The 20,264-nt window shown below is 46.4% G+C and overlaps 1 protein-coding gene across 2 annotated transcripts in view; it reads left to right on the plus strand.

Moving 5' to 3' along the window:
• Positions 1–330: 330 nt before the first annotated feature.
• Positions 331–20,264, plus strand: part of MTMR12 (myotubularin related protein 12) — a 69,745-nt gene continuing 49,811 nt past the window's right edge. For both annotated transcript variants that reach the window (XM_039256407.1, XM_039256406.1), the window contains exon 1: positions 331–518. In XM_039256407.1, coding sequence (XP_039112338.1) covers positions 438–518 — 81 coding nt within the window. In that variant the 5' untranslated portion in view covers positions 331–437. The remainder of the gene's footprint in view (positions 519–20,264) is intronic.

Here is a 20,264-nt window from a genome sequence, read left to right on the forward strand (position 1 = left end):
TTGCTATCCAATCGTCGGGGAGTCCGGAGAAAGCCCTCTCTGGATTGGTCTGAGGAAACATCTCTCCAGGTTCATTCAAGAAGTAGCTTGGCGCGGGGCTCCGGCCTGCAGCGCTTACTGGCCAATCACAGGACACATAAGGTGGGCTCTGCCGGAGTGGAGCCTATCTCTGAAGGCGAATCTGCGCCCGACAGACCCGCCCTCCGGGAACGAAGGGGGCGTGGTCTCCGGCCGCGGGCTCGCGACTCCCTGGGCTCGCGCGCGGAGTGGGCGGGGCGAGCGGTGTCAGCGGCGGAGCCGGATGCGGGCGTCGCCGGGGCCGCAGCGGCCCTGGGGATGGGCGGAGCCCCAGCCGCCAGTGCTGGTGGCCGCCGCCGCTGCCGGAGCCCGAGCGGCCCCCTCTGCTCCCGCGCGTCGCTGCTTCCTAGGGCGGCGGTATGCTGGGGAAAGGGGTAGTCGGCGGTGGCGGCGGCACCAAGGCGCCCAAGCCCTCCTTCGTGTCGTACGTGCGCCCGGAGGTGAGGGGGCGCCGCGCGGGCGGGGTGTCGGGCTGGGGCGGCCGGGGCGAGGGGCGCCGGGAGCCCCCTCCCCGCTGCGGGGAGGGCCGCGGGCGCTTCCTGTGCGTGTGCGGGAGGAGAGCCGGGCGGGGTGAGGCCCTCGGGGGCGCGCTGGGATCTCGCGCGGGCTGAGGTGGGGACCTCCGGCGCGGGCCGGCAGGTGCCGGAGCGCAGGGCCCGGTCGCTGGCGACCAGGTGAAGGGGCCCGAGCCCGGAGGCTGCTGCGGCCCGGGACCCCCCCTGCCTACCTTGGCGAGGAGCTGGGGTTGTGGGCACCGCGGGAGGGGAAGGTCTGGACGCTCCGGGTCCCCGTGGGGACTTACCCAGAGCCCGCCGTCTGTGTGGGTCTGCCCTTGGAATTTCTCAGTTGAGTCTTCCGAGCTGCCTGCTTCTACAAAGGCTGTTTGATGCAGCCGGCGGAATACGGTGCGCTGCCTCCCGCCTCCCATCAGCAGGCAGCGCAGCTCTCTCCCTGGTGAATATCTCTGTCATTTCTTCCCCGCTTTCGTCTTAACCTCCCTTGCTTTCCTCCTGGAGTTTTACTCTCAAGTTCGCTCATTCATAAAATATTTTTTGAGCGCTTGCACTGTTCTGAACATTTGGGATGTACATCAGTGAACAAAACAAAAGATCTTTCTTGGAGCGTATTTGATGGAGACCGGAGTAAACGACAAGTAGAATACATATAAGTAAATTATATGGTCATATTAGAAGGTGAAAAGTATCATGGGAAAAAGAAAAGGCACCATTTTCCTCCACGCCACAGTGGCATTTGAGCAGACTTGAAGGATGTTTGGGGTCTGAGGGAAGAGTAGTACTGGTAGAGGGAATGGTCGGGAGTGTTGGCGGCTCATCGAGGAAGTCAGCCCTGAGGAAGCCTAGAAGGTGAGGGAGGGGGAGAGTCTAGGAAACCAGGTTAGAGAGGTTACAGCTTGTAGGCCATGCTGTAACTTCTTGGGTTCCCACTCCAAATGCCTAATGAGAGGCGTTCTCATTTTAGATTTTTGAAGGTTTTTCTTACTCCTCCGCCCAGCACTTGAATCAGCAGTGTGGAGAAGCACTGTCAAACTGGTCGTTAGCTGTCTGCCCACCCCTGTAAAGCCAGGCAGGTGGGCTGTGGATGAGAGGCCTTGATCAGGGACTGCTTCTGTAAAACCACCTGGGGCCTGAAGCGTTTGCACATGCATCTTCATATTCACAATGTGTGTGTTCGCTCCAACGGAGAATACTCTTGAATTGGGTCTTATTTTTAGTCCTAATTGAAAATAAAAACCACTTCCTCCTTTGATGCTTGTTAAAGGAGTCAGGGTCATCTTGAATTTTCAACAGGCTTCCCTTGTATCATGAGTTAGAAGAAGTCAGGGTCATCTTGAATTTCCAACAGGCTTCCCTTGTATCATGAGTTAGTAATGTCAATTTCTCTATGAGTTAGTAATGTCAATTTCTCTTTGTGTCTTTTTTTATTGAGCCCTTGTTGAAATACAACTGATCTTTAACCTTTCCTCTTCAGTGAGATTCAGCTACAAATGTAAAGTCTGAAATGTGGCCAGAGTTCAAGAATGTTCAGATTTTTCATCCACCAAGTGCACATGTTGTAATTAGACATGTTTTCCCTCTTTGCCCACAGTGCCTGATATGTTGCCTTTGAGGGATAATTAGGGAAGGGGAGTGGTTCAGCCCTAAAATGGTCACATTTTTCAGATCCTTCTAGTTGGCAGTTTTGTTTTCTTGCCATAAAATAATGCTGTGTAGATACTGTGTTTCTTTGTTGTGATCTGTCTCTAACAATATTTTTTAATGGAGGGAAGGGCTCTGACCTAAATTGCTTATGTTTTTTAAAAGATAAGGGTATGAGGGGGTGTGAAACCAATTTGTTTTTAAGTGTATAGCTTTTGCTAGATATCATATTATTGGAAATTCATGTGAGCAACTTTGAGGCATAGCTTATGTGTCTCTGAGAGTACTGAGCCTGGTAACCATCTCTTGGTTCACTCAGTAGGAGTCGTCCCTTAGAACACTTTTCTGGACTGCCATTCTGTTTCTACTCCTTTCCTTCGTATTGCCCTCATCTTTACTGCCTTGGTGTATGTCTTCCTATCACTTGCTTCTTTGTATGCGGTTTGCTTTTGTTAGCCGAGAAATTGCAGGTTTTTCAGGCACCTTTTTCCTGGTAGGTCACTGAGCTGCCAGACAGTTTTCACACCTTATGATGTAATGATACCTGTGCCTGGTAATGAACTTGTTCTTGGCTGATTAGATCTTGGAAGGTTCAACAGCGGCTTTCTTCAGTATGCTCGAGTCTGTCAAGAGTCAGCACTTTGTGGAAAAAACAGAAGTTGCTGAACTGGATAAAGTATTTGAAGATGATGCCTTTATGATGACCTACGTATTTTTTTTGTGCTCAGGAAAGATGGACGTTGAACAGCCTAAAATGAAGGGTAGTAGTTAGTTTCAACGTCGACCTCTGCCAGAGTTAACTTGGGCTCTCCTGTCATTGATTCTAAGTCAGTGACCATGAATGTTAAAATCCTGGACTGTAGTTTAGGATCTTTGGTCATGTTTGTAAACTCTGCCTGGACAGTTACAAATCAGTAAAGCTTGTAAGTGGGAAGCCAATGGCTCTGGAAATTGAGGTGAATAGGAGAGAGAGAGCTGGGTCATTCTGGTGGTACCTGATGGCTGGTAGCTAGAAACATGCCAGCATCACTGCCCCAGCTTAGTCCCAGACGGATGGTGCAAAGAAAATAGTGCCTCTGTGCAAGGGGACCCTGGGGTGCTGAGCTCCCCTTCAAGGAGGCATTTGGTTATAGAGTGGGAGCCAGATCTGTTTCTCTTGCTAAATAAAACAGAAAGTGTAATTCATTGTAGAAAATTAATAAAATACAGATAGATAAAGAATTTTTTAAAGGAAAGTTATAAGCAACTTGGAGTGTACTCTGTCTGATATGTATGTAGGTATATGCATATGTTTTTTCCAAAGTAGGATTAATATTGCTGATCATATTATTTTGTAACCTGCCTTTTCACCAGAAATCTATATTGTAAGTGTCCTTCCATGTCAGTTGTTAACCTATAATGTCATTTTAAATTAGACCTGATAAGGATGCCTGAGTGGCTCAGTTGGTTAAGTGTCTGACTTTGGCTCAGGTCATGATCTTGCATTTTGTAAGGTTCGAGCCCCGCATCAGGCTCTGTGCTCACCCTCAGAGCCTAGAGCCTGCTTTGGATTCTGTGTCTCCTTCTCTCTCTGCCCCTTCCCTGCTTGCAGTGTCTTTGTCTCTCTCTTTCAGAAATAAACTTAAAAAAAAAAAAAAAAAGACCCATTTTCCACAACAGAAACACACACTGTGATGGGGAGGTGTTAGGTAGCCCAAAGAGCCAAAAAAAGCAGTGCGATTTTTAATGGATTTCTACTTCATCACCTTCTCTGGTGCTGAGTGACATTTCTGATTCTTCAGGACTGTCAGTTCTCTGGTTGGTTACCCTGAAATTGTAAGCACAGGTTTGGTGATTTATAGTGATTAGAAATGCTGATTGCCTGTACCAGGAAGCTATAGATAGAGGACCATTAGGTGGTCCTAAGAGAAAATTCTGATTTAGAAAAGATCCTGGTTCATTGTGATAAGAGAGTTGAATAAAAGCTTCAGGGTGCTCCTGTGTTGTTCTCTGAAACTAAGACCAGGAAGAATCCAGCTTTTAGAGTCTGCGGTACTTGTGCCCATATTTGTAGTATACTAAGTATGATTTAATTGTACTTTTTAGCAGAATTTAAGTTAGTGTTTGACTTGAATATAGTAACAGGTGTCAATTACTTACTTGTAGCTCACAATCCTGAGATCAAGAGTCACATGCTCTCCCAACTGAGCCAGCCAGGTACCCCCTATTTGTAGATTTGTAGATTTGGGAGAGAATTTAAAGATCATCTGCTCCACCACTGAACTCCTCCTCTGTAACACAGATGTGGAAGTGAGGCCCCGCAAGGTTAAATGTCCTGCCCACACCACAGAAGTATTTCAGACCAGAGAGAACTGTCTCCTGGAGCCAGTGGTGTGCATGGCTAAGCCAGGCCCCCAGGAGCTGAGGAAATACATAGACATGGGAAGAAAAAGCAAGAAAAGAAAGATTGAAGAAGGGTCAAAAAAAAAAAAATCCAGACTTAAGAGCCAATTTTATCTTCTCATTTATCCCTTAGGGAAAAGAATGCATTTGATTGCCTAATCTTCACTTATGGCCATATCTTTTCATGGAGAGAAGTGAACCTATTTATTTATTTATTTATTTATTTTTAAATATATTTTTATTTATTTCTAAGAGAGAGAGAGAGACAGCGTGAGCAGGGGAGGGTCAGAGAGAGAGGGAGTCACAGACTGAAACAGGCTCCAGGCTCTGAGCTGGCAGTGAGCACAGAGCCCGATGCGGGGCTCGAACCCATGAACCGCGAGATCATGACCTAAGCGAAAGTTGGACGCTTAACCGACTAAGCCACCCAGGTGCCCCAAAGTGAACCTATTTATGATCTAGTGTTTTTCCAAGAGATAATGGCTGGGGGTATATATCAGAATAATGAAGTGAATAATTACCAATATTTATTAGACACTTCTGTGTCCCAAGAACTGTGCCCTTCTCATTTCATCCTTTCAACTATCTTAGGCAGTGGATCCTGATCCCTCCCTTTTGTGTGTTTAGATGTGGAGAGAGACCCAGTGACTGTTAGTACCTTGCTTAAGGTCACAGTTCACAAAGGGTGGGGCCAAGATTTAAACTCGGGCAGTCTGACTCCAAGGCTGCTCTTCCATCCTTAAATTTATGAATGCAGAGAATATTATTAGTGAAGCATGCCTGTAGTCATGATCAGTGTTTACATGCTAAAATGCTTTCTCATTCGTGTTCTCTAGTAGCAGTTTTGTTCTTGGCTTTTGTTAGCTTCTCCACTAGGTGACTGAGTGGACACAGGACCCTTTGGAGATAACAGCTGATTCATTCAGCTGGTATTTACTTAAAGCACCTGCTACTACCAGGCATTATTCTAGACATTGGGGATACCAAACAGATGGAATGAGTGAGATTATGTTTGGTGGAACACTACTGTGTTAGACTACTGACTTTGATGAGTTGGGTGGATCCATGACTAGAAGAGATTGGCTTTTCCGAAATCAGACTTCTTTGTTCAGTCCCAGCATTAAAAAGTACATTTAGGGGTGCCCGGGTTGTTGTTTAAGCATCTGACTCTTGATTTTGGCTCAGGTCAGGATCTCATGGTTCCTTGGATTGAATCCCAGAGTCAGGCTGACAGCATGGAGCCTGCTTGGCATTCCCTCTCTCCTTCTCTCTCTGCCCCTCCCCTGCAGGCTTGTGCGTGCTCTCTCTCTCTCAAAATAAATAAGCTTTTAAAAATACCTTTAAAAGCAAAATCTAGATCCATTCACTTTTCTCTTTCTAAAGACTTTTTTTTCATTCCAAAGTAATTTTTTGATGGCTGCAGAATTTTCTCCTTGAGCTTAGAGGTCATTGACGGTGATATAAAGGACATCAAAAGTTCTTCCTAAAATGACCACTTTCTTAGCTGTGGCTTTTATAGCTTGATGAGCTCTCCAAAGCTTCCGCTTTTTCTCTCCTGTGTGTGCTTCCTGCTGCATTTCCCTGGATCCTTTCCAGTACTGTTCAGCTTCTGCAGATGGGGCGTCAAAAGATGTCATGAGGCTATGTCCGGCCACACTTCCTGCAGCTCGGTGGGACAGCTGCCGCCCTGCTAGCCTCCACCTCAGAGCGCGCTACTCCTCTGCGCCCTGCGCTCCTCTGCGATGGTAAAGCCAGGGCTAGCATCAACATCTTAGGCTCAGGGCAGCCCAGACTAGATATGTAAAGTTCTAGATTTCTCTCTGAACATCTTCAACAGGATGTTTGATATTCTTGGAATACATTCACAATAAACCATCCTGCATGACAGTGTTCTTTAGAGAGAATTGGTTTTTTTTAATCACCTAAAAAATGTATACCTATTTTTATGGTAAAGGCAATGTAAAAAAAAGAAAAAAGAATGTAACAAAGTTGCAGACTTCCAAAGTTAGAAAAGTAAAATTACTGTTAATTATGCTATCTTAACCAAAGCAATTAGTTCCATTTGTTAGTATGTTCTTGCATTGTTCGCAATCATAATATACGTAAAAATGTATAACCTGCATGTGACTGTCATGTTTGAAGATGGTGCTGCTGATGTGTGACAGTAGAGCGTGCACTTTGAGTTGTTCTTCCACCAGGAAACCACCCTTAGTTTCCCATAAGTTACGCTGGTGACTTCTGATGTGTTTTGGGGAGATAACAAGAACAGTCGGTTTGCAGTTTAATGAATCACTTAAACTGCTTGAGAGAGGTTGGGAGGTAGGATTGAGCTGGAATAATTCTTCTTTAAAGCTTTTTTATGGAATAATTCTTTTTAAAAAATTTTTAAAGCTTATCTTATTTTTTTTAATGTTTATTTATTTTTGTTTTTTTAAGTTATTTTTTTATTTTTTTTATTTTTATTTAATTCTAGGAGAGAGAGAGACAGCGTGAGCAGGGAAGGGTCAGAGAGAGAGGGAGACACAGACTCTGAAATAAGCTCCAGGCTCTGAGCGGGCAGTCAGCACAGAGTCCGACGCGGGGCTCAAACCCACAAACCGCGAGATCATGACCTAAGCGAAAGTCGGACACTTAACCGACTAAGCCACCCAGGCGCGCCATTGTTTATTTATTTTTGAAAGAGAGAGACAGAAAGAGAGTGAGCACAAGTCGGAGAGGGGCAGAGATGGGGAGGACAGAGGATTAGAAGCAGGCTCCATGCTGACAGCAGAGAGCCCAGTATGGAACTCAGACACGCAAACCAGGAGATCATGACCTGAGCCAAGTTGGACACTTAACCAGTTGTGCCACCCAGGCACCCCAAGTTTGTTTAGAGAGAGAGAGCGCGAGCGAGCACGAGTGGGGTAGGGGTGGAGAGAGAGGGAGAGAGAAGTCCAAGCAGGATCCATGCTGTTAGCACAGAGCCCGACGTGGTACTTGAACTCAGGAACCATGAGATCTTGACCCCAGCCAAGGTCAAGAGTCGAATGCTTAACCAGCTGAGCCCTCCAGATGCCCTGAGCTGGAATAATTCTTACAACCTCTAATCTTCCGTTGCTTTGGGAGGATGAAAAGGGGACGTAAAAATGGAGCAGAGTGAAGCTGCTCGAGCTAGAAGGACCCCAGGGCTGCTTCTGTCCTTAGTCCCTCTGTCTTAGTCCCCTCCTTAGATGCTTTTCTTGCTGTCCTTAGTCCCCTCTGCATACCTCTGGGGTCGCAGCTCTAAGGAGGGCAAACAGCCACTTTCTATGGCTGTGAGTGAGGCCAGTTCTCTAAGCCTTGGTTGCATTTCTACCTGGAAGATGTAAATCATAATAATAATATTCTCTGATAGGTATATGTGAACTTTATGAACATTAAATGTGACTCTGCAGATCCTTAGAGTACTTGGCCCGTGGTTAGCCCTCAGTAGATGTGGGCTGCTGTTGCTGTTACTCAGTTGTTGGTCAGGGCCACTTGGATGGTTTCAGAAAGTGCTTAATCATTAATCTTAGCACACAGAAATCTTTCCCAGCTAAGGTATTAATGAAAGTGGAGTATTTAGTTGTTGTGGTTGTTGCCATGGTATCATGCCCGGAAAATGCACTGTGTGGTAACTCTTTCTTAGAGTATTTTTCACTATCTCTAAAAGTTTCTTTTCCTCTTTTCTTTGTTCCTTTATATATTTGAGAATGATTTGATTATATTTAAAATTCCAACCTAATGAGAACACTTACTAGTTGACTTTTTTCATTGTTAACATTTGGTCTTTGACATTTTGCTAGTTTCGTGCTGGGGACGCAGTTTTCCCTCTTCCCTCATTTACTGCTTTCTGTTTTCTTTTCTTTTTGTTTTTTTAAAGTAATCTCTGCCCCCAACATGAGGCTTGAACTCACGACCCTGAGATCAAGAGTCGGATGCTCTATCGACTGAGCCAGCCAGGTGCCCCCATTGTCCCTCATTTCTAATGACTCTGTCATAGGCCACATTTTGTCCACGTATCATATCTGTTCAATGGTTTACTTAAGATATGAGTAAGTAAAATCAGATTACTGGAAGTAATAACTGTTTATTTAAAAGGCGATTGCAAGCCTGTGCTGTTTTGATTTCATGGGTAAATACTTTTCCTAGAATAGTATCATCAGTATCATCATCACTTTTCCCTCCTGTGCCCCTGTCCTCCGTCATTCCCTGTAGACCTGACTGGGGCAGCCCTTCAGAGGTGGCATCTTACCCTCAGTTGTTTGCTTTTGGGGAAGGGAAGGGCTTCAGCCACAAGAAAAGTGAGGCTTGTAAATGGAAGTCCTGGACACCATGGTGAAGTATTTTCAAGTCTGCTTTTCCTTTTTTTTTTTTTTTTAAAGATTTTATTTTTAAGTAATCTCCACACCCAACATGGGGCTGGAACTCACAACCCCGAAACTAAGAGTCACATGCTGTTCCAACTGAGCCAGCCAGACACCCCAGCCTACCCTTCCCTTATATTAGATTGCCAACCCCTGTTTGAGACAGTGGTCCTGAGCTGCTGGGTGTGTTGCTTTCTTGCTAAGAGAGTTTTAAAATTCCCAAGAATATCTTGAAGGGAACGAGCCCAGATTTTTGGATGAAAAATTTCACTGTGTTCCTACCTTTTCTGTAGACATACAGTTCAATTCCTGTTTTGCTTTAATCCCTTGAGATCAACCTCCCAGTGTGGTTTTACCTCTCAGATTTTTTTCCTCAACTGTAACAATGAATGACCATCTTCCCTGCAGGTTTATTGTGAACGTGAGAAGAAATAACCACGTGTACGTGACATGACTGCTAGATGCTGTTATTATTGATCATCACTTGAATTGGGAGAATTCCCGATCGTGTACCTCCCATTTGCACCATGTTAGACTTAGGAATGGAGAAAAACAGTCTGTGCTCTCGGGCGTTCATGTTCTGTTAGAGAGATAGCAAGTCAACAGATGGCTCAATGCACAGAGGTAGGTGCTGCCTGTTGATGAAGGAGGCGTGCACAGAACGCTTTTGGAGCGAGCACAGAAGGCCCGCTGCGGGGCTGTGGCAGCATCCGGCCTCGTGCGAAGGCAGCGTAGGACTCAGAAAGGGCAGCGTGACGGTGGCTCCTGGTGGGGGGAGGAGGGGGGTGATGTAGTGGGCAGGCAACGGGGACCGCGCGAAAGGCTCGTGGGCGTGTTGGGCCCAGGTGGTTGGAGCATCTGTCGCATAGCTTACATAAGGCGTGGTGGGGGGTTGCAGGTGAGCTAAGTCCTGAAAAGTAGAATCCGGGTGCTGCTAGGACATGAAGGCTTGCTTGCTGCTCTCTGTGCGTGCTGCTCTACCACTAAGTCCTCCTGGCCCTTTGTGAGCCCGTAGCCACCTGCACGTTTGCTCCTGGTTCCTCTTGGTCCAAGACCATGCAAAGGCTCCCTTTCCAAGGCTTTTATGTCCTTTAGGTCCTCGCCAGTGATTCAGCGAACCTAGGATTTGTGTAGCAGTCCTGGGAGGGGCGGGAGGTGGGTGCACAGAAGGCAGCGCCATGTGTTTTGCAGCTGCTGTTAGTCACATCAGTGAGCTTCGATGCTGAGAGGCCGACAGCCCGCTAACTGCCACCTGCTCCCTTTCTCCAGCACTGGTGTACATTCCAGCGCTGCCCTCTCTAACTTCCAGTGCAATGTGGTTAAGAGCACAGCTTTAGATTAGAGCTCTGCTACTTGCCCTGTGGATTTAGTCTGAGTATTTAACTTCTCTGAGCCTCGGTTTCCTGATCTGTGAAATGGAAATAAAATTAGTCGTATCAGCTCATAAGATTCTTGTTAGTCTTAAGTGAGGCAGTCCATCGAAGTTGTTAACACAGTACCCAGCATGTAGCAGACCCTTATTAAATGTTAATTGCTGTAGTGGCTATTACTCTTTACCCCAGAAGCTGCACCTGTGTGTGTGTGTTCGTTCTTTGAGCACCTGCCGCTTCCCCAAACCCTAACACCCTTTCCAGACTCACTGCAGATTCCTGCTTCCTTCTGGGTTGTTGAGAGAGCGTTTGCATTTGAGAGGCCAGAGCTCTGCCCATTTTTTTTTTTTCTGTGTGATTTTGAGGGCGCCCCCTTGGCCTCTTTGGCTGTCATTTCCTGATTCATAGAATCGGCTTAGGCAAGTGCTTTTATTTTTTTTTAATTTTTTTTAATGTTTTATTTATTTCTAGGAGAGAGAGAGAGACACAGCATGAGCAGGGGAGGGTCAGAGAGAGAGGGAGATACAGACTCTGAAATAGGCTCCAGGCTCTAAGCTGGCAGTCAGCACAGAGCCCGACGCGGGGCTCGAACCCACGAACTGCAAGATCATGACCTAAGCGACAGTCGGACGCTTAACCGACTAAGCCACCCAGGCACCCCAGGCAAGTGCTTTTAAACCTATTTTGGCCAAGGAAATTAAAAACATTTTTCAAATTATTTATTTATTTATTTTTGAGAGAGAGTGAGTCGGGGAGGAGCAGAGAAGGAGGGAGAGAGAATCTGAAGTAGGCTCTACACTGCCAGCATGGAGCCCAATGTGGGGCACAAACTCATAAACTGTGAGATCAAGACTGATCCGAAACCAATAGTTGGACGCTTAACTGACTGAGCCACCCAGGTGCTCTTTTTTAAAACAGTGTGATTCTTTGGGGAACTTTTTCAAAACACACTGTTCCAAGTCCTGCTTTAGAGATTCAGATGTGCTTTAGGGTCAGGGAAGGGTGCGTATGTGGGGTGGGCACCTGCTGTAGGTATCTACGTTTTTTTTTTTCCTGGTAACTATTATTTTGTCCCTCATCCCCTGTTGAGAACTGCTATTTCAAATGAAGTCCTAGAAGAAACCCAAATGGAGAAAGAAAAGTGAGCGAGGAATGTAGTAGGAAAGGGTCTTGGCCAGGGAGCCCTTCAGCACCCTGTGTTCCCTGGGCCTTCCTAATTGGCATTCTCTCTTTTTGTCCTTGGTACAGGTTGTCTGTGACGCTGGGTTCTTTGTTGCTACAGCTGAGCATTTATTCTCTGCTCCTTGTGTATACTTGCTCCATGTTTGCAGCTCTTCTTTTTCCAGCAGAACTGTAAGCTCCTTGGCCTGTAGTGCCTCACAGTGTGGCCTTCTGGATGTCAGTGTAGCTTCAGAGTGGACTGTGTCCATCCCAAGAGGTGGCCTCAGAAGGGAGCTGGTGGGAACATCATTTTGAGCCTCTTTTTTATTTCTCCGGGGGGGGGGAGGGGAGTGATTTGGGTGGTGAGGTGGAGAACTGTGGGAGGCCTTGAGTGTGGTACGTGACTCTCTTCTTGGTCTTTATGCGCCAGCACTCATCTGTTAGATGATACTGTCAAGAAGCATGAATGAGTAGTGCTTTTACTGCCATTCAATAAATGATGAGCTGTTGAACCAGAGTGAGGGATTTAATTTGGGTCTTGGTGAGCAGTTACTTTCTTCCTTTAAGAAAAAAAAATCTGAGGGGCGCCTGGGTGGCTCAGTCAGTTGAGCATCCGACTTCAGCTCAGGTCATGATCTCACGAATTGTGAGTTCAAGCCCCGCATTGGGCTTTTTTCTGACAGCTCAGAGTCTGGAGCCTGCTTCAGATTCTGTGTCTCCCCCTCTCTCTGCCCCTTCCCCGCTCATACTCTGTCTCTCTCTCCTTCAAAACTAAATAGACATAAAAAAAAAAAACCCTCCTCTTTAAAAAAAAAAAAAATCTGAGATAAGGAAAAAAAGCAGTCTATATGTGAATGAAAGGATTTAGAGTGGGCACACGAGTAAGTATTGCTTAGTTGTTAGGGTAATGCACTGTTAGAGGTTGTTTCCTGTTTCCCTGTCCTGAACACTTGTTATGGTAGAAAAGACACTTGATGGCATTATTTTGTAATAGGAAAAAAGTTTAAGATTGGTAGTTACTGCGGGCTAAGAGCAGTGTTGGGGGAGGGTGGCATCAGGGAGAATGAGGGGGGATGAATGCTAATGGGTACTGTGTTTCTTTTCAGTGTGATGAAAATATTCTAAAATTGGTTGTTGTGATAGTGGATAACTGAATATACTAACTACCATTGACTTATGCACTTTAAATAGGTGAATTGTATGGTGTATGAATTTGACTTTTTTTTTTTAAGCAAACTCTACACCGAATGTGGGGCTTCAACTCACAACCCCAAGGTCAGGAGTCACATGCTCTACCAACTGAGCCAGCCAGATGCCCCTGAATTTGTATCTGAGTACAATTTATACAAAACCAAAGTAAAAATCAGAAGTACTAAGCCTGGTGTTGGAATTCCTGAGAACAAGTTCTGGCTTCATCGCCTGTTTAGTGTGTGATAAACACGTGATTTAATCTCTTGGAGCTTCATTGGCCTTATCTGTAAAGCAGGGATGAGAATACCTTACAGGATCATTGTCAAGATAAATAAATGACTTGGGACATGTGGAAGTGGATGTAGTGAAACCTCCAGCAAATTATATATTTATGCGTTTAAGTTAGACATATTTTTGTGGGTAACAGATGCTTAGTCTGAAATGTTACTGAGAGTTCCCAACCATCCCTATGAAATGAACACTTATTAAAGGCTGAGACTTGATTTGCATGGTGAGTAAATAGCAGCATCCTTAAAGGCCCGATACCTGAATCAGCTTAGTCTGTGGTCTGTTACTTTGAGTCCAGACAGACATTGTCAGTTCACCTCTTACTGCATGTCTGCTTTCCCGGCTTAAGATACTGTTTCCTTGTCAGAGGAATTGTTGCTTGTGTGCCAGAGACAGGGTATAGTTAGTGGAGTGGCTCTGTGGCTAGCAGCCAAGCTGTTACTGGTCATGCTTTTGGAGGGGCATGAGCCTGCTAGGCTGGCTCTAAGGGAGTGACGCCCTCTGGCCCAGAGCAGGGAGCTAGCAGTTTGGGAATCAGCTCCAGGAAACAAATCTTATCTAGATTCCTAGCTCCTTAGAATTGGACAGTAAAAAGATTCATTTAGCTTCTAGTCTGTATCTTCACTGATAGAGCTTCAGATTTAAGGTCTGGCTTTGAATATGCCCCTGCCCTAATTGATGGGACTAGACTGTATTTCAGAAAGAAGTGTGATAAAAGTTCAGTAAGCTTGGCACTAATCATATACTTCAGTACTAATCATATACTTAGGTAGTAGTTAAAAAAAAAATCTCTCAAGAACTGTGCTTAGGATAGTTAAAGAATACTACCAGGAACAAGAGTTACTTGTCTCTTTGTATGTTTTTGGTTATGCTTTCTTTTAGTACACTTTTCTTGACAGTTTACTACCAGAGGCTAGAAAATACATATACATACGGCCTCGGCCCCCATTTTGTGTCATTGTTGGGGAGGCCGACAAGCTAAAAGATTGTTGGAATACAGGAGGGAGGGTGGATCAGAGATATCTTGGCAGAGGTCTTGAATTGTGTGGACAGTTGAATTGACTGGTGGGCCCAGGGGCTTCACTGGGGGCTAGGTGGTGGCAGTGTGGTTCTGGGGTCACGGGAACGTGCAAGTGAGAGGTGATAGTGGCTGAAAGTAAGAGAAGCAGAGGGATGGACAGATGTGAATGGATTCTGGAGCTATTCATAAAGCAGTGCAGACAGGTCATGAGGGGCAGGGAGTAGTTAAGAATGACTCCTGGGTCAAGGGAGGTAGGGGGAATGGGTTAAAGAGGTGAAAGGGGTGCGTTTGTTGTGATGAGCACTGGGTGGTGTATGGAAGTGTTGAATCACTGTATTGCACACCTAAAACTAATACTATACTATATGTTAACTAACTGGAACTTGAGTGAAAACTTAAAAAAAAAAAAAAAAAAGAGGGACACCTGGGTGGCTCAGTCAGTTAAGCGTCCAGCTCTTGATTTTGGCTCAGGTCATGATCTCACAGTTTGTGAGACTGAGCCCCATGTCTGCACTGACAGCATGGAGCTTGCTTGGGATTGTCTCTTTCCCTTTCTCTTTCTGCCCCCCCACTCCCCCGCCCACCAATAAATATTAAAAAAAAAAGAGCGAATGAATGACGTGGTGTCTGCTGACGGGGCTGACCATCAAGTCAGAGCCCAGGGGAGGATGAACAGGTTTGGTGGGGGGCAGCGGAGTGATGAGCTGATTTTGAAAAGTGAATTTGGAGGCTGTTAGGACCATTCCAGTGCAGGCGGCCAGGAGGCTGTTCAGGTGTTTAGGCCAGGAGCTCTGAATAGAGATCTGGAGTGAAGAGCCATTTGGAGGTCATCTGCTTTATTGCTGGCTGTGATGTGCGTGGGAGAGCTCGTGCAGGATGCAGGTCTTGTGAGGAAGGAAGAGGACCCTGCCTGGAAAGGAGCCTTGCAGAGGAGCAGCCAGAGAGTGGTTGCTTGGCCTGAACTCATTTCTGCATATTTTTGGGTCTCCGTATAAATGACGTTTCCTGAGCGGAGCAGTCTTCTCTGACCCCGTCCGAGTGCGGTTCAGCGTTCCTGCTGTGTTCCCATGGTGGCCTGTCCTTCCCGAGCGCAGCGCTTTGCACAGGCTTTGTCACGGCGTGTCCTGTGGCCGGCTCCTGTGTGCTCTGGGGAGGCAGAGGCAGTGTGTTGCGCTCTCCCGGGCGTGCCGTGCTGGGATACAGCAGGTGCGGGAGAAGCGCTGGTTCAGCCAGTGAGAGTGTGCGAGAAAGCAGGGCCGCCATGGAGTCCTGGAGAAGGATGTGGCCAGCAGGCAGAGGCACGTTGCATTGTAGAAGAATATGTTTTGGTCAGGTAAACTGAGGCTCAAGTCCCATTCACTCAACCTTGGTCAGCCTCATTTTCCTCATCTGTAAAGTGAGACCAATAATGGCTGTTAACAGAGTTGTGAGGATTACCTGCGATGATGCTGTCTTCATATATAATCTTTTGTAGGCTTCCAGTGTTTATCACACTCTTCACCCTCTGTTCCAATTATGACTTTAATTTGTCTGAATTCAGGGAGAGCAGAAGTCAGTTCGTGTTTATCTTGCTGTCCTCAGCCTTAGGTCTGCAGGGCGTCGGGCAGCTGTTGGTTGGAACGAATCGGTACGTATTAGAGATGGCGCGGCTCACAGCTCTGGGTAACCAGACATGCGGCTTCAGTGCTGACTCACTGGTGTCGCTCCCCAGGCTCTTCGGAGCCCTGTGCTTTGGGCCACTCCTCAGAAACAGAGTTCGAGAAGAGATCCCATTGACAAGATCTTAGTGCCAGGCCATCCGGATGATCGGGCTCCGGTAGGTGTGTCTCCTGTGGGCCATCAGCTTGCTGAAGAGTGGGTGGCAGTTCTCACAGGTGGTCTGGCCCGGGTTGCTGGGAGAGGAGTGCTTCTGGCTCTGCACGGGCCGGGGTTCTAGGGGGCGTGGGGGCACTGGCAGCTGCAGGTCCTGGAGTGGGTGATTTGCCTGTGGCTCCTTTTGTGTTTATTAAAATTTTTTAATGTTTATTATTTATGAGAGAGAGAGAGAGAGAGACAGAGCCATGAGGGGGGGGAGGGGCAGAGAGCGAGGGAGACCCAGAATCCGAAACAGGCTCCAGGCTCCGAGCTGTCAGCACAGAGCCTGACGCAGGGCTTGAACTCATGAAGGGTGAGACCGTGACCTGAGTGGAAGTTGGACACTTAACCAACTGAGCCACCCAGGCACCCCTCCTGCAGCTCCTTTTGCTGTGTAGGGTAAAATGTGCAGAAACAGGAAGACTTATTCGTGCCCTTGTCCTTTTTTTTAAATTAAAACAAACAAAAAAAGTAGCCAACACATTGGGGTACATGCTGAAATAAGGAATTAACAACAAACCCAACTCCCGTCCTACCACTGTGGCAGAACTGTTCTCCATTACGTTCCGCCGCTGTTCTAACTGAATCCAGGCCACTGGGATACCCTAGTTTTGAAACTGTGGACATGCTGTGACTGCTGGCAGCAGGCTTTGCCATTGTTCTGCGCCGTAATGGCACAAAATGTCCACACTCAGGTGGAATAGCAAGAGGTGCCACACAGAGCATTTGGTCCATTTTAACTGCCACGCTTGTTGAAAATTTGCATCATTTTCTTTGTTTACTTAATGTTTATTTATTTTTGATGGAGAGAGCACGGCCAGGGGAAGGGCAGAGAGCGAGGGGGACAGAGGATACGAAGCAGAGGGCTCAGCGCGGGGCTCCAGCTCATGAACCTTCAAGAACTGTGAGATCATGACCTGGGCAGGGGTTGGACGTTCAACCTACTGAGCCACCCAGGTGTCCCGAAAATTTGCATCATTTTCAAATGAGTTGGTTTTCAGGAGTGTTGCGCAGTTCAAGAAAAGTTTGTCAGTGTAACTAGGAGAACCAGTTCTGCTTAATTATTAAAGAACCATACTTTTCTCCCTTTTTTTCCTACACATTGAACCAAGATAGTTCTTTGGGGTCAGTAAGGACTTTTATCCCATGTTTCATAGCTCTGGAAATAAGACTGTCACCATTTGCTCTTAGGCAGCTGGGCAGGGAGTGTCAGAGTTGAAGGATGGTGGGATAGAAGAGGTAAAGGGTTAAGGTGGAGTCCAGGCCCCTCTCTGAAACCAGATGGCAGTGTAAGTAAGCACACACACAGGCAGCTGTCACTAGAGGCTGGTGGATTGGCTGTCGGATCCTGGGATGACGCCAGCCCCATCCATGGGTGTTGTGCTCCTGCAACTCTTACTGAACAGGCTTCACAATTTCTAGTCTTTCTGGATGAATACCACATGCATGACTGGTCAATGGAACATACTCTTTTCTCCAGCACTTTACCATATTATTAGAGTATTTGGTGATGCCATCGATAGTAATGGCCCAGGCCTAGATATTATATCTTTTTTTAAAAAATTTTTAATGTTTTATTTATTTCTGAGAGAGAGGGAGACAGCCAGACAGCCAGCATGAGCAGGGGAGGGTCAGAGAGAGAGGGAGATGCAGAATCTGAAGCAGGCCCCAGGCTCTGAGCTAGCTGTCAGCACAGAGCCCGACCCGGGGCTCAAACCTGCAAACCATGTGATCATGACCTGAGCCGAAGTCAGCGATCAACCGACTGAGCCACCCAGGAGCCCCTAGATATTATATCTTAAGTTGTATGTTTCTCTGGTCCCTGCTCAAGTGGTTTTAAAACCTCTTTAAAATCTCTCACTACTTAGTCATTGCTTATGAAATTAGTCAACGAAATCTTTTGAACACGTGCCATGTGCAGGGCCTGTATTGGATTCTGGGGATATATGGTGAGCATAAAAACAGATAAGAACCTACCCTCAAAGAGTTTAGATTATTGGGAAGATAGACTTACACAGTTACATGAAACAAATGTGAAATTGCAGCTGTGACCAGGGCTAGGAGAGAGAGAGATGCATGGGGCTGTGAGAACCGGTAATGGAAGTGGCCCTTGTCGTGAGAGCTAATGGATACACCAAATTCATAGGGCAGAGAAGGAGAGGAGAAGCATTTTATAGAAGGAGCATCCTGTGGAAACTACTCAGCATGAGAAGGAGCATGGCAGGTATGGGAGGTTGAAAGGCCAGTGTGGCCAGTGTGTAGACTGAGGAAGAGGATGGTAGGAAACCAGATTGGACAGGTAGGTAGGGGCCAGACTTCACAGGCCCGTGGCAGGTCATTGTCTTCATCCCACCAGTAATTCAAAGCAAACTGTGTGCTGGAAGGAACACTCCTGCTTTAGGGTAGAGAATGGATCAGCAAGTGGATAGTTGCAGGTAGACCAGCTGGAAAGCGTGTGGTCCATATGGGAGGTGATAGTTTGAATTAGGTGATGCCAGTGGAGATAGGAGAGGAACATGAATTCTAGAAACATTTTTAACAGGTATATTGATGAAATTTGGTGATAGATTGGATATTGAGGGTGATGGAGAAGGAGGTGTAATGGGGGGCTCTTAAGTTGACCTCTAGAAGGTTCCCTTGAAGGGAAGCACAGAATTGTCCAGGCAGTACATAGCAGTATTAATTGTGGCTGGAGTGTCATGAATCAGAAGGTTCCCATTGAACGCTCCAGGGTTTGTCAGGGTGATAATCAGAGACTTCTGCCTTAGCAGACCCAGTGGGGTACGTTACAAGAGGTGACTCAGCTGGGGTTGAAGAAGCCCCAAAGCTCTGTCCTGTGCAGCCAGCCATGACTCCTGCAGAGCAGATGTTTTTTTTGGTGTTCGTTTTTTCCTGTTAGCCTCCCTCTGCCTCTCTGCAACACTCTCTCAGGGTTTCCCTGGGAATTCTCTATGAATCTTGGTTTGACTTGGTTTCACATTGGTCTGGCAGATACACTCACTGATCATTTTGTTCTGGTTTTCCTCCATTCCATGTAAGGGTGGCATGGCATCCTGTAAGGACACAGACTGGGCCAGCTACTGGGTGTGACTTCTACCTCCACATGTACTAGTTGGGTGTCTTCATCTACAAAATGGAGATAATAGTGGGTGTAATAACACCATTTCAAGGGCTTGCTACGAGTTAATAAGCATAAAACCCTTTAACAATGCCTGACACACACAACCCAAGAAATATTTGTCATTATTCACCTCTCAGCCTCAGTAAGGGCTGGTCCTTGGAAGTATCCGCTTTGGCAATTACAGATTGGAAATTTATGATTTCTCTTTTTTTAAATGTTTATTATTTATTTTTGAGAGAGAGAGAGAGACCGAGTATGAGCGGGGAAGGGGCAGAGAGAGCGGGAGACGCAGAATCTGAAGCAGGCTGTCAGCACAGAACCCAATGCGAGACTTGAACCCACAAACAGCAAGATCATGACCTGAGCCGAAGTCGGACGCTCAACCAACTGAGCCACCCAGGTGCCCCTATGATTTCTACAGTCCACAAGTGACCCCTGAGTCATGATGTAGTAATTTGTAATGCTGATAGGGAAGGAATTGTAGTTACTTATCCAATTGTAAAGATCGAGTTGGACAGACTTTAACCACTTATCTAATAAATTCTCCCATGAAGACAGCAGCTAATACACACTCAGGGTGCAGCATGACCAGAAGTAGGAAGTACATATGGGAATTCCACCCTGTCCTGTAACCAACCCAGTTTAAGATCCATATCCGGACTCAGCACATCCAGACATGGGTGCTCCTTGTACCCTTGTTGATAACTGATTCTCCTCTCCTCCATTCGACTGTGTTCATTCTCCCAGAATCAACAAGCAACGGATGTTATAACTCTTTTCTCTTTCTCAGAAACAATGAGGTAGAATTTCCACGTTTGTCAGTCTTTCTTTTTCTGTGGAGTTCAGAAAACTATTGTGAAGTACAGGAGTGAAGGAACTATAGGATGTAGCCAATGAGAATCCATTCTGTCTTTTCGGACTCCTCCCTACCACCCAAAGAGATAGGTACCCAAATTAAAAGAAAAATTCAGTCTTTTGAAAGGAGGAGTTTTTTAAAGATTATTATTATTATTATTTTAGTAATCTCACACCCAGCCTGGGGTTTAAACCCACAACCCCAAGATCAAAAGTTGCATGCTCTTTGGACTGAGCCAGCCAGGCACCCTGGGAGGTTTTCTTCCTTCCTTCCTCCCTTCCTCCCTCCCTCCCTCCCTCCCTCCCTTCTTTCCTTCCTTCCTTTCTCTGATTCTCTTTGTATACCCTGATTTATTGGTGTTCTGTAGGGTATTTCTCTTCTTAGGACTGGTGACTATTTTGATTTGGGAATGGGTATTTGAT

Source organism: Hyaena hyaena, unplaced genomic scaffold, assembly GCF_003009895.1.
Source record: "Hyaena hyaena isolate Hyena2069 unplaced genomic scaffold, ASM300989v1 scaffold_577, whole genome shotgun sequence".
Lineage (NCBI taxonomy): Eukaryota > Metazoa > Chordata > Mammalia > Carnivora > Hyaenidae > Hyaena > Hyaena hyaena.